This window comes from Chelon labrosus, assembly GCF_963514085.1.
Source record: "Chelon labrosus genome assembly, chromosome: 1".
NCBI lineage: Eukaryota > Metazoa > Chordata > Actinopteri > Mugiliformes > Mugilidae > Chelon > Chelon labrosus.
In genome coordinates, this window is record NC_140337.1 from 26,569,688 (window position 1) to 26,582,956 (window position 13,269).

The window sequence follows — 13,269 nt, forward strand, 5'->3', positions numbered from 1 at the left end:
GGAGTCATGGCAACAGACCTAAGCCCCCCCCATGGATGATTGAACCACAGGTGAGCTTTTTAACAAAGAAAATATCATAATACTGAAGTATTTGTGGATGTTTTTTGACAAGTCTCATTTTATTTGACATTAAAAGTTGTTAATCAGTTGAAAATACATGAAATAAACTGTTATGATGCTGCAGTGCATTGCCACAGTGTCAGTTACTCTACCTGACTCTTTGGACATTGTTGAGACCAAATTATTGTCTAAACTCTCAATCTGAATTTACTTTGAAAATGAAGTAAAAGCACCAAAAAATAGTCTTGTTTACTTCCTAAGGATAATTACGTGGAACCAAATACTAACTTTACTTTGAATCTACTTTGATATAACCTTGTATGAAACAGTAATTTAGTTTTTAATTGTTACAGCTTGAGAACCCAGATGACAGAAACAACAACATGATGTTAGTAGTCAAACAGAAAACCTACATCAACCAGGCTGGGGACACCGACTATAGAAACAACCAACGAGGTTTAGACAGAGGCCATTTGTTACCAAGCTGCTATGGATTTAAAGAAAATGAAATAAAATCCACGTTTACCCTGACCAATGTTGTTCCACAAAAAGACAGATTCAACCAGGGAAGCTGGAACAAGATGGAACGATGTATCAAATGTGTTATGGATAAATACTGCATCAACAACAATGATAAAATAAAAGGTTTTGTAGTAATCGGAGCACAGCCCAGCACCAACAACACCCTCAACAACAGGGTTAATATTCCTTCCATGCTCTGGTCAGCGTTCTGCTGCTACAGCAGCAAAGAGAAGAAATGGTTAGCAAGTGCACACTGGGGTAACAACACTGAACCTACAGAAGAATACCTGCCGACTAAGACTCTGGAGGAGCTCCACAAGAAAGTGGGAGAAAATTTTGAAGTGTTTCCTGGAACAGAATGCCCTCTCCGCACAACTGTCACTGAGTTGTACCCAAATCTTGACAATAACTGCAACTGCCCACCACCTACTACTACTACTGCTCCTTTGACAACCACTTCAGCACCAACATCTGTGTCTTCGACATCTGGTTCACCTACCACCACATTCACTCCACCTACCACCACATTCACTCCACCTACCACCACATTCACTCCATCTACTACCACATTCACTCTACCTACTACCACATTCACTCCACCTACCACCACATTCACTCCACCTACTACGACTACTACTGCTCCTTTGACAACCACTTCAGCACCAACATCTGTTCTTTCTGTTTCTACATCTGGATCCCCCAAAACCAAATCTAGATCTTTCAAACGACTATTTGCCACGTGCAAGTACCAAAAACACTACTCCAGGGTCTGCCAACGTTTCTGCTCCATGTCACACTCCAGATTCCACCACCATCAAATTCGACCCATTCCCATTAACATGTCAATATATAGCTCATGCAGACGCCGCCGTTACTCTCCCAAGTACATCTCTTCCTTTCAGCTTTCAGCTCCTCATCAAACTCCATCAAACTCACCTCCTTCTCCAACCTCTAACCCTCCTTTTCCTCCCTCTAACACAATTTTCTCTCTGTCACCAGAATGTCCTTTCCTACTACCAGTAACAGAACAACAGCTAGCTCTGCTTTGTGCTGACCTATTTGTATATCCGTTATCTAAAACACACTTGTGTCTTTGTGTGATCAGTTGAAATCTGTATTTTATCCTGAAATAAAAGTGGCACAAGGAAAACCCACGTCTCAGAGTGTCTTACTTCTCAATATACATCTCCAATAGAAAACACCAGCTTTGTTAAAAATGGGAGTTTCACACATATCAACATCTAGACTGATGGGAAAGTTGGGACATTGTCATCATCTAATAAAAAGACTTCTTTGTTTTGCTTCAGGTGTTTATTCATTTATTTAAACGTGTTCAAATCCACTTAGTTTCACCCTCCATGACTTTAAAAACGTTGTTGTATTTACAGTTTTTGCCAGTTGCTTTAACACTATAGACACTTGCTTAAACCAAAGTAACATAACTTGAAGTTGTTGTTACTATACCTTAAACAAAGTGTAACCATACCTTAAACAAAAGCGCTGCTTTGCACTTTAGTTGAAATTCTGTAACACACTTGCCCCTTTCTGCAAGACACTTGCTGCTGCACACTACACACTATTTCCTACATAAGACAATGAGCTCAAAAATGAAATCTCAGGGTACCATTAGGAAAACACATCTATTCAAAATGAAATGTCACTTTTTAAGTGTACTGAACGCGGTTCTCTGCATAAGACACAACAATCTGACACAACAATCTGACATAAAGTCACATGTTTGCGATTTCAAAACACTGCCATTTAAAATTACGCACTACATGAACTCATTGGCCACCATATGTGCTACCTGGCCAAATAGGTGTTATGTAATTGTTAACACTTCAATCAGGAAGTAAGCAATAAAAGACCACAGGTGAGCATCTTCTTTTACAACAACAATGGAAGACATTGCTGAGAGAGGAAGAGGAAGAGGGAGGTTGAGAGTGCGATGTTGACGGGGCGTTGTGGCCAGACCTAACGGTCTAATTATTTTGCTTTCCTCTTTATTTATTTTTTTAGATAGATAATTAGATAGATAGGTTTTATTTGTCACATGCACAGTTATACATAGTACAATGCACAGTGAAATGTATTGTTGTACCTGCACATTTTTTCTGCAATTGTATTTTTTAGCTTACTGTTTTGTGAGCATATTTTAGTTCACTCCAATGTAAATATATCTGCTGTGCATATGTTGCACTGACTTGTTTGGTGAAAAATGAAAAAAAAAAATCAATATTTCAATAGCATGTGTGTGTATCTGCAAATATTTCTGTGCATGTAAACAATCTGGAGAATTCTCTACAGTTTGAACTATGTTAGCATTATGGCAAAGCATACTAAAGATGAGAGTGCTTTTCATTACGCCCAACAGTGTGTAGTTGGTTAGACAAAAATGTGTCAAGACAAAAAAAGTGTGTGCCATCTGGTGCAAAAGTTTGATTTTGGTTGAAGTGCTTCATTTTGCGGGATATATGAGGTATTTTGCAGTTTGGGTGAGTGGTTTGATGAATTGTGTTAGTATTTTGATAAAACCAGCCTAGTTTGCAAAATTGTGTTTAAGCAATTGGAAAAAACTGTAAGCCATTTTGAGAACTTTGCAAGCATGGAGGCAGGGAGAGCTAGAGGCAGAGGAAAAGGAAGACAGAGAGAGAGGAGGACGTGGTCGAAGAGGCCGTGCAAGGACCATTATTTCGGATGACATAAGAGCAACTTTGGTGGACCATGTCATAAACCATGGCCTGACTGTGAGGGAAGCTGGGCAGAGAGTCCACCCTAATCTAAGCCGTTTCACAGTTTCATCCATAATGAGGACATTCTGACTGGAAAACAGGTATGTCTTCAACTCTCTACTTTACTCAGACTGTATCTAGAGTATTTACAGTACTGTACGATATGACGTTACCGTATCACATGTACTGTATTGCAGGGTGGCTAATGCTCCTTTTCGAACAAAAGTGGTAGTTTTGTGAAACATTCCGTGATCATGTGTTGAGATGTTTCAGTACTGTGTATGATAAATACAGTAAAGTATAGTATATTCAGTACTGTAAAAAAAGAAGCAAACAATAACAATTTGTGGTTGCATCTTTCTACAGAATGGCTAGAAGACCTAATGGGGGTGGACGCCAACAGACGGCAGGATCCATAAGCCCATTTGTGCAGAATTGTGTTTTTCTGTGTTTACAGTAGTGTATTGTTTGTTTTATTTTTGTTTTATTTTTGCTTTAACTAAATTTACTGTACTGTAAAATACACTAATGTAATGTAATGATTTTGAGTATTTCACTTTTTGGTTGTTGTGAAAACTTTCCGTCTGTGGAACTGAATAAAAACAGTGAAAACAAAAGACTGCTGTGTTTTATATAAAGCAGACTAGTGTGTTGCTGCTGATCTGACAGTGTATTGATATGATGCAAGTGGGTATCATTTTGTCATCAGAGTGACATTTTGACAAAGGATTGTTAAGTTTTGATAGCAGAGTTTCAATTTGACATAGATGTGAATGGTTTATTTCCCAGTGTTGTGTCTTTTTTGCTTGTGTGAAGAGTTTTGAAACACTGAGCCGAGTTTTGCAAAACGTGTTGAAGCAACGGACAAAAACTGTAATTGTTTTACCACAGGAACCATACAACATTTTGAACTCCAGCTGTGCTTAAAGCTTTTACTGCTAAAAACACAGCTTGTTCTGAAAAGTCCCAACACAGAGCAGAGACGGAAGAAAGACATGAAGACAACAGCAGCTTGTGGTCAACATGTGTCTTTTCTCTTTAGATGAGAAACTTCTCACTTCACCCACTTGTTTTCTGTGTTATTTCTTTACTGTTTGAGAGAAGAGTGATCAGGTCCTAGAGTTGGTGTTGTCGTCTGTACTGAGAGAACTGGAGGTTTAGACAAAGTGTCCTGAAATAAAGTATAGACGTGTTGATAGAAATCAGACTGATGTCCAGGAAGGTGATCTGACAGACTGACTCACTGAGAGCACTACGAAAATTAAAAAGAGAAAAAAGAAAATCTCAATAGTTTTTTAGATGCTTAGTGTCTCAGAGAGACAGTGCAGGGAGGTCAAACATCAAACAACAGTCTGTGCAATTTTCAATAGAAGTAACTGATATAACTGTTTCTCTCCACTAGGGGTCGCACTGGTTTAGTCAGAGGAGCAGACATAACACAACACCCAGAACTAAACAGCAGATATCAGCAGTGGCACGTATATTTTCTTTTTTCAGAGATTTCAGGTTGTTCATAAAATGTTTTCCTAAAAGGAAAGTTAATTAAATATAAACTGTCCAACGCATTATTAAAAACTGGAAGGATAGTGGGGAACGTGGCCCCCAGACCCAGGTTAGGCCCCGTTTCAGTATGACACAATAGTTCAGTTTGAAGATCAGAGGTTTAGAGATGTAAGATTTAGCAGCATAACGAGGCAACTCAGATTTGATCCTATTAGTTATCAGTTGTTTAAAGACACTGCAGCTTAAGAGAAAGGAGCAGTGAACACAACAACTCACAAAGACTTCACCTTTCTACTCTCTCTCTCTCCTCTGTCAGTTTAGTCTGGAGTCCTGTGTCACGTCAACCTGTTGTTAAAGTTGCTGAGTCATTACCAAGTGTCTCTGTGTGTATTTCTTTCTCTGCTCTTTGTTTAAATATTACGTTTGAAGCCAAGGAAATCCAACACAGGTCGACCAAAAGGTCCAAAGGGTCGACCGTAAGACAACACAACCAGCTCTCTTTTAGGCGTGGGGAAAGACTTTTCTAGCTGGTCTGTTACTGTTGGTCCTCGTTGTTGTTCATAGAAACTGTTCTGGATCAAACTTCAAACACATTCATACAAAATCAGCTTCATGTTCAGGAAGGTGATCTGACGGACTAACTCTTTGAAAGAGATCTGTGGGAAGACGTTGCTTTCTACTGTAGTTCAGCAGCCTTTTAGAAACACTAGGTTCTGGACCCAGACACCGTCCTGAACTTGAACCTTTAACTGGTAAAAATATGCTCATTGTGTTTAGAATCGGGACTCTGCATGAGGACTGGGGGGTTAGGGTTGCTGTTGCTATGTAATTCCCATAGTAACCACCTCTGAATATGATATAGCACTGATCAAAGACACCCTGGCACACTAGGTTTATAACCTGCTGTGTTATGCAAAGGTGTATCACAAGGTGTGTCTCTTTGACTCCCTGCACACACAGAGCTACAGATGTCCTCTGGGTTTTCAAGCTCTGGCTTCTGCAAAGCTTCTTGAGGCAGTTTGAATCGTTTCTGACACATGAAATGTGTCCAGTTAAATATTAGATCTCTGTTAGTAAATGATTTGATATCTTTAAAATTATTTATTGTGTCTTGGCTCCACGTTGTAGTTCATGTAGAATATGCCCACCTGCAGGCAGACTGTATGTACGACCTTTGTCATTTGTGATCGCTTTTCACCCTCATGCAGTCTGCAGAACAAATTTAATTTGCAGTTTACTGTAACGGGTCATGTTTAAAGGAGCGCCAGTGAAACTGGGCTTGTAGTTCCTCCAGTTTGTATGTGAATATCCTCAAATTAAAGCTGAGAGTCTGAACTTTAATCCCAGATTCATTATAGAACTGTAACTTGAATATGTTCTGATCAACAGGTAAAACAACAGAAACAGTGTCCAAACACATATGGACATGAGAGGATTTATAAAAGTGGTGTTTTATCCCACGGGACTTGAACGCACCAGATCATTTCACAGCTTCTAAATGTGGTTTGATCTCCCTGATAACATGTGATGAAGTCAAACTGTGGACAAAGTGAGTTGAGGAGCTTTAACCTCCACTACATCCCTGGTTAGCAGGATGAAGGCGCCCTCTTGTGGTCTTCATCACATTTCAGGACAGATCAGATTTGTACCTGAAGAAGCCTTTGATGAGTGGATGAACTAACACAAGTTATGAATATGTGATGTTTACATTATCAAAGCAGCAGATGATGGAGAAAAACAGAATGAAATCATCTTTGTTTTCTAAAGAGCTTCTGTTCTTTAGAAAACAAAGACAGCTTCAAGGAAGATCTCAAGACTGGCAGCTAATCAGGAACCCTGATTGTAGTCTTAATCATTTTAAAGGAGTGATGAATCTAAGGGTTTACTTTCTTCTTTTCGTGTGATATGAGTGTTATGACTGCATGTCCAAATGTTGCATGACAAAATGCAGATAGTCCCCTTAGCTCATTCAGAAACTTCCAGCAGTCTCTTCTTCTAATGACTCCATCCAGCCTCAACATAATATCTCAGTTTTCATGGCTGTAATTTCAGTGTTTGTTCTCCCTCACTTTGAGATTTATTTTCATCTCCACAGTTGTTGTTCTCTTTCAGACAGCTTCCAAAATCCACGTCAGACTACTGGTAAGACCCGAGGAGCGAGACTCAAGAGTTCAGGCTGAAGGACAAGAGTTTAATGAAAACAAAGCTTGAGCAGAGTTCCTAATAGACACAAAAAGAAAAGCAGGTTATTTGGATTGGGCACAAAGCAGGCTAAGCGACAATAGCTGGTTCTCATGTTACTACCACAGGGGTAAAATGAAGAACTGGCGATGAGTGGGTGAGTGGAGAGTCCTCAAGTAGGGTTCAGCTTGATTGGATGATGAGAAGCAGGTGAGACGGCAGCCCAGCCCCAGCATGACGACCAGCAACAGCTCAACTCTGCACACCTGAGGAAAAAATAGAAACCAAACACAAAAGCAAACCAAAAGAGGGCGACAAGTCTCCTGTTAACTGAGGAACAACTGAATTTAAATGATTTGTTTGTCATGTTATTAGAATGTGAGTCCAAGATCTATGGCGTGTGATTTAACGACAGGCGACAGTGTGACGAGATGAGTTGAAACCATGTTCATTAATAAACCTTCATATTTATTTTCATTGGAGGACGTCTGCGGACGTTGAGGTTTTGAAGAGCTGAAGACAGTTATGAGCTCAGAGAGGATGTAGGGGGAGGCAGATCTGTGCGTCATATGCTCAACAGTGAACAGAAAGGTTGTAAATCATGTGAGCTCATGGGAGCATGTTAGAAAAGAAGGACACAGCCTGTTTGGTGGGAGGAGATAAATGTGATTGTCTGTGTTGTTTTTCTGCTCTACACTACCCCCTTGTATTCCAATAACCAGTGTAGAGTTAATGTGTACTGAATGACTGGGACGTAACTTGTTAGTGAAAAATGTATAAAACAAACTATTATGAAGATGCATTTGATGACCTTATTTGCTCTAGTGCATCAACGCATGTATCAAAGAGATGTTGAACTACAGGTAAAACAGATCACTTCTAAGATTTATTCAGAAAACTTGACACTACGGTACTGTCAAGCTGTGAGGCTTGTGAAGAGAGTTGACTGACTGACAAATGTTCTTCTGCTCTAAACATCAACTCTGTACTTTGTGGTGTTTCAGGAGGAAAACTGCCTCAGTTATACTCTCATATTAGCTCCACATTCTCCATGGCCTTTGTTTGAGACCCTGGAATAAAGACAGGAGACGGTCATTTCTTCATGTTTGACAAACAGCAGCTTTATTCATCATGTGAAGCTTCAGTTTGTTCTCCCATTAAATCAGTAAAGTCTGATAAATGACTCTTGTTTAGTGATTTCATGATTCACAGATTCACTTCATCCACACAATCAGTTAGTTGGACTCAGAATATCAGCTATGTATAATCAAATAATGACTGATGTCCTGATTGATGATGATCATGATCACTACAGTTGACATGAGCTCGTCTGTTCATCCATTTGAACAACAACATGTGGTCTCTAAACCAATCAATGGAGATGTAATTGTAGATTTCTTTTTTTCCAAAGTCAGAACTAAATCTCTGTGATAAAGGAAGGTCTGCTGATTTCTCTGTTGAGGCCCATGCAGCGGAAGAGAAACAACAACATACTAACACATCTCATGACCTCTCATCTCTAAAGGGGAGGGAACAAGGAAACATGAGGATATATGAGTGGAGCTGCTCCAGAAAGGTGGAGGAGTTAACAGATTTGTTCCAGGAAGAGGAACAATGTGAAGCTGACACTTTTTACAGCCGAGCACTTTTAAAAACTTTGGTCAGCTTTGCTTTTAGGTGGTAAACTCTTTGTGGGATCTCTGGATTTAGAGATGTCTCCACAGTTTTCATCATCAGCTCTTCTGTTCTCCTAAAACAAACTTTGACTAAGCAGTTTTGATTCTTTATTTCTGAAGGTTTTCATTTAATTTTGAACGAAACAACACGAAATCTCTCTGAGACACAACTGACCTGACAGTGAACACGTTGGCCTACTAAACCAAAAACAACAAAAGAAAAGAAGGACGTAGAGATAAACTAGATAAACTAATGACTGAGAGATGTTTCAAATCAGTCTAGTAACATTAGTCGTGTCTTTACCTCGACCATGAGATCATTTAGAAAGGAAGTACAAGTATGAAATACATCAGTGGAGAAAGGAAAGTTAAAATAAGATGATTACCTGAAGCTGAACGCTGTAGTAAGAGAATGAGAGAAAAACTGGTGTGTGACGTGAATCTCCAGCTAAAAAAACAAAATGAAAAGCAGATCAGTAAAATGTTTGGTCAGTCTGTCTTATCAGTGCACGTTGAACTCTGCACCAGTGTCACACATCTAGGAGCTATATAATCAAACAGCTTTTAAGGCTGTAGTCTAATCTTGTCTTTTACTGTAGTTTAATTACTTCATAGTGTCAAATGAGAGGTTATGATGGAGCTTTATGGATTTATTTTTCTCTTTTCTGAAACTTTACATCGCTGCCTGCAGCCTCAGCCTGAACAGTGTTGTACTTTTAAGACTTAGATCTGGGTGTGATGTTCCTGGTTAAAGTAAAGGTTAGAAATAGCTGAAATCACACAAATAGTTCAAATCACACTGGAGCATCTATTTTAATCCCAAGTCCAACAGCTTCCAGCTACAGGTTGATAAACAGATAATAATCCTAAACACAGCCGGAAGATCTTTCATCCAGCAGGTGTGTTCACTGTCAGGTCAGTTAATAAATAAATAATAAAATAAAAACGTTCAGAAATAATGGATCAAAACTGTTCAGTCAAAGTTTGTTTTAGGAGAACAGAGGAGCTGACAATGAAATCTGTGGAGACACCTCTAAAGCCAGAGATCCCAATAAGAGTTTACCACCTAAAAGCAGAGCTGACCAACATTTTTAAAAGTGCTCTGCTGTAAAAAGTGTCACGGTCACACTGCTTCTCTTCCTGGAAAAAATCACAGTCGGATAACCCCTCCCTGTTCTTGGAGCAGCTCCACTCTGTCCTGATATTTCCCTTCATATCTGAACTTTGGACATGGGTGTAACCAGCATGTGGTGAAGTGTGAGAGCTGACAGGCTCCATTCACTGTAGAATCACATGTTGTTCAGATCAGAGCTCAGACTAGTTTCACTTCTAGCAAACAGAAACTCACACAGTCATCTACACTGAGAGGTGAAATGGAGCAGAAAGGAGTTCAGCTGGACAGAGAAACCTTCTCTTGTTCCATCTGTCTGGATCTACTGAAGGATCCTGTGGCTATTTCTCGTGGACACAGCTGCTGCATGAAGTGTATTAAAAGCCACTGGGATGGAGAAGACCAGAAGAGAATCCACAGCTGCCCTCAGTGCAGGAAGACTTTCACACTGAGGCCTGTCCTGGAGAAAAACAGCATTATAGAAGAGTTAGTGGAGCAGATGAAGAAGACTGGACCCCAAGCTGCTCCAGCTGATCACTGCTATGCTGGACCTGAAGATGTGGCCTGTGATGTCTGCACTGGGAGGAAGCTGAAAGCCTTCAAGTCCTATCTCAACTGTCCGGCCTCTTACTGTGAGAAACACCTCCAACCTCACTATGATGCAGCTCCATTCAAGAAACACAAGCTGGTGGAGCCCTCCAAGAAGCTCCAGGAGAACATCTGTGCTCGCCATGATGAGGTGATGAAGATTTTCTGTCGTACTGATCAGCAGACTATCTGTTATCTCTGTTTAATGGATGAACATAAAGGCCATGAAACAGTCCCAGCTGCAGCAGAAAGGACTGAGAAGCAGAAGGAGGTGGAGGTGATGCTACAAAAAATCCTGCAGGGAATCCAGGAGAGAAAGAAAGATGTGGAGCTGCTTGGACAGGAGCTGAAGGCCATCAATGGCTCTGCTGATAAAACAGTGGAGGACAGTCAGGAGATCTTCACTGAGATGATCCGTCTCATCCAGAAAACAAGCTCTGATGTGACGCAGCTGGTCAGATCCCAGCAGGAAACTGAAAAGAGTCGAGTCAAAGATCTTCAGGAGAAGCTGGAGCAGGAGATCACTGAGCTGGAGAGGAAAGGCTCTGAGCTGAAGCAGCTCTTAAACACAGAGGACCACAACCAGTTTCTACACAACTACCCCTCACTGCCACCACCCAGTGAGTCTACACACTCATCCAGCATCAAGATTCGTCCTCTGAGGTACTTTGATGACGTGAAAGCAGCTGTGACAAAGACCAGAAAGAAATTACAGGACAATCTGAGAAAGACATGGACAAACATCTCACTGACAGTGACTGAAGTGGATGTTTTACTGCCACAACCAGAGCCAAAGACCAGAGATGAATTCTTGAAATATTCGCGTGAAATCACACTGGATCCAAACACAGCACACACAGAGCTGTTATTATCTAAGAGGAACAGGAAAGTAACAAGAATGAATCAACAACAGTCTTATTCTGATCATCCAGACAGATTCACTGTTTATCCTCAGGTCCTGAGTAGAGAGAGTCTGACTGGACGTTGTTACTGGGAGGTGGAGTGGAGAGGAAGAGGAGTTTGTGTAGCACTTGCATACAAGAATATCAGCAGAGCAGGGAGCTCGGATCAGTGTTGGTTTGGATTCAGTGACAAATCTTGGTCATTATGTTGTTACACAAACAGTTATAGATTTTGCTACAACAAAGTCTCATCTGCCGTCTCAGGTCCTGTTTCCTCCAGAGTAGGAGTGTACCTGCACCACAGAGCAGGTATTCTGTCTTTCTACAGCGTCTCTGAAACCATGACTCTCCTCCACAGAGTCCAGACCACATTCACTCAGCCTCTCTATGCTGGACTTCGTCCATTTCATTCTGGAGACACTGCTGAGTTGATTAAAGTCAAATAGACAGAAGTCACTTGAGGGACAGTTGGTTAAAATGTGTCTTTTAGTCTCCTGGTGATTTGGTGTCCATCGCTGTAGCTGAGAGCTCATTGTTCTTCACTGTACAGAGATCACCTGTCAATCACACTTTCTGGGCGGTACTTTGACGTCTCCTGGTTTGTTGTTTGCTTGATGTTGGACTTTGTTTGGGTGGCGCTCCTTCCTGTGTCTGTTTAGCCACGGAGGCTCTCACTGCTCAACATGACTTTGATGCAGCTAAACTGACATTTGTCCACATGAAAATCTAAACTTGTCTGTGCTCTGAATGTCTCATGAATATTTGTGTTGATGTGTTTGTATGGTGTTGTTTGTCTTCTGCTGCATGGGCCTCAACAGAGAAATCAGCAGACCTTCCTTTATCATAGAGATTTAGTTCTGACTTTGGAAAGAAAGAAATCTACAATTACATCTCCATTGATTGGTTTGGAGACCACATGTTGTTGTTCAAATGGATGAACAGACGAGCTCATGTCAACTGTAGTGATCGTGATCATCATCAATCAGGACATCAGTCATTATTTGATTGTACATAGCTGATATTCTGAGTCCAACTAACTGATTTCGTGGATGAAGTGAATCTGTGAATCATGAAATCACTGAACAAGAGTCATTTATCAGACTTTACTGATTTAATGGGAGAACAAACTGAAGCTTCACATGATGAATAAAGCTGCTGTTTGTCACACATGAAGAAATGACCGTCTCCTGTCTTTATTCCAGGATCTCAAACAAAAGCCATGGAGAAAATGTGGAGCTAATATGAGACTATAACTGCGGCAGTTTTCCTCCTGAAACACCACAAAGTACAGAGTTGATGTTCAGAGCAGAAGAACGTTTGTCAGTCAGTCAACTCTCTTCACTGAAGAAGCTCACTCACAGAGAAATGAGAAGACTTTCTGTCACATGGTGATTTTTACAACCCAGATTTAGTTCTTGATCTCAGTCGATAAACAGGTTTCATTCCATGAGACTTAAAACGTTGAAAAAACTCTAAATGAAGTGGGTGAAGTTTAGTGGTGGACACGTTTAGTCCTCAGCAAACTGAAGATCGTAGATATGGTGAAGACGTGGACTTGATGATGATTTATGGGACATCTGACTGAACTGTACTCTCAGACCAGCGTTAGCTTTGGAAAACATCCTGACAAATTATTCGTTGTGTGCATCATATGAAATGATTTGCACTCTCAGAACAATGAGCAGCCACACATGTGGTGACCAGGGAGCAGTTTAGGAGGTTAGGGGCTTTGCTCAAGTGGAGGAAAGGTGTTGGAATTATAAGCATTTTATACATAGCCCCTGATTTTCAGAAGGGATTCAAAAGCTCTTTCATGGACAGATGTGAGATAGTCCTTCATTAGTTCTTCATCAGTTAAGCAGATAAAATGACTGAGTTATCTCCCAGTGTGTTACTTGATTTGGAAATTGTTGCTGCAAAGTCAGAAGATGTGTTTAAAGGAGCTCCAGTGAAACTGGGCTTGTAATTCCTCCAGTTTGTATGTGAATATCCTC

The 13,269-nt window shown here is 40.5% G+C and overlaps 2 protein-coding genes across 2 annotated transcripts in view; one reads left to right on the plus strand and one right to left on the minus strand.

The window, feature by feature from the left end:
• The window catches only part of LOC311505499 (tripartite motif-containing protein 16-like), a 204,388-nt gene that overhangs the window by 74,194 nt on the left and 116,925 nt on the right, over window positions 1-13,269 (minus strand). The gene's annotated exons all lie outside the window — the stretch shown is intronic.
• On the plus strand, window positions 9,971-12,579 carry LOC311506534 (tripartite motif-containing protein 16-like). Its single transcript, XM_084570525.1, has one exon. It carries the CDS (start codon window positions 10,048-10,050, stop codon window positions 11,719-11,721), a length of 1,674 nt encoding a protein of 557 aa, XP_084426651.1. The 5' UTR covers window positions 9,971-10,047; the 3' UTR covers window positions 11,722-12,579.

Coding starts and splice junctions, on each gene's coding strand:
- LOC311506534 (XM_084570525.1), top strand. CDS start 10,048: ATGGAGCAGAAAGGAGTTCAGCTGGACAGAGAAACCTTCTCTTGTTCC.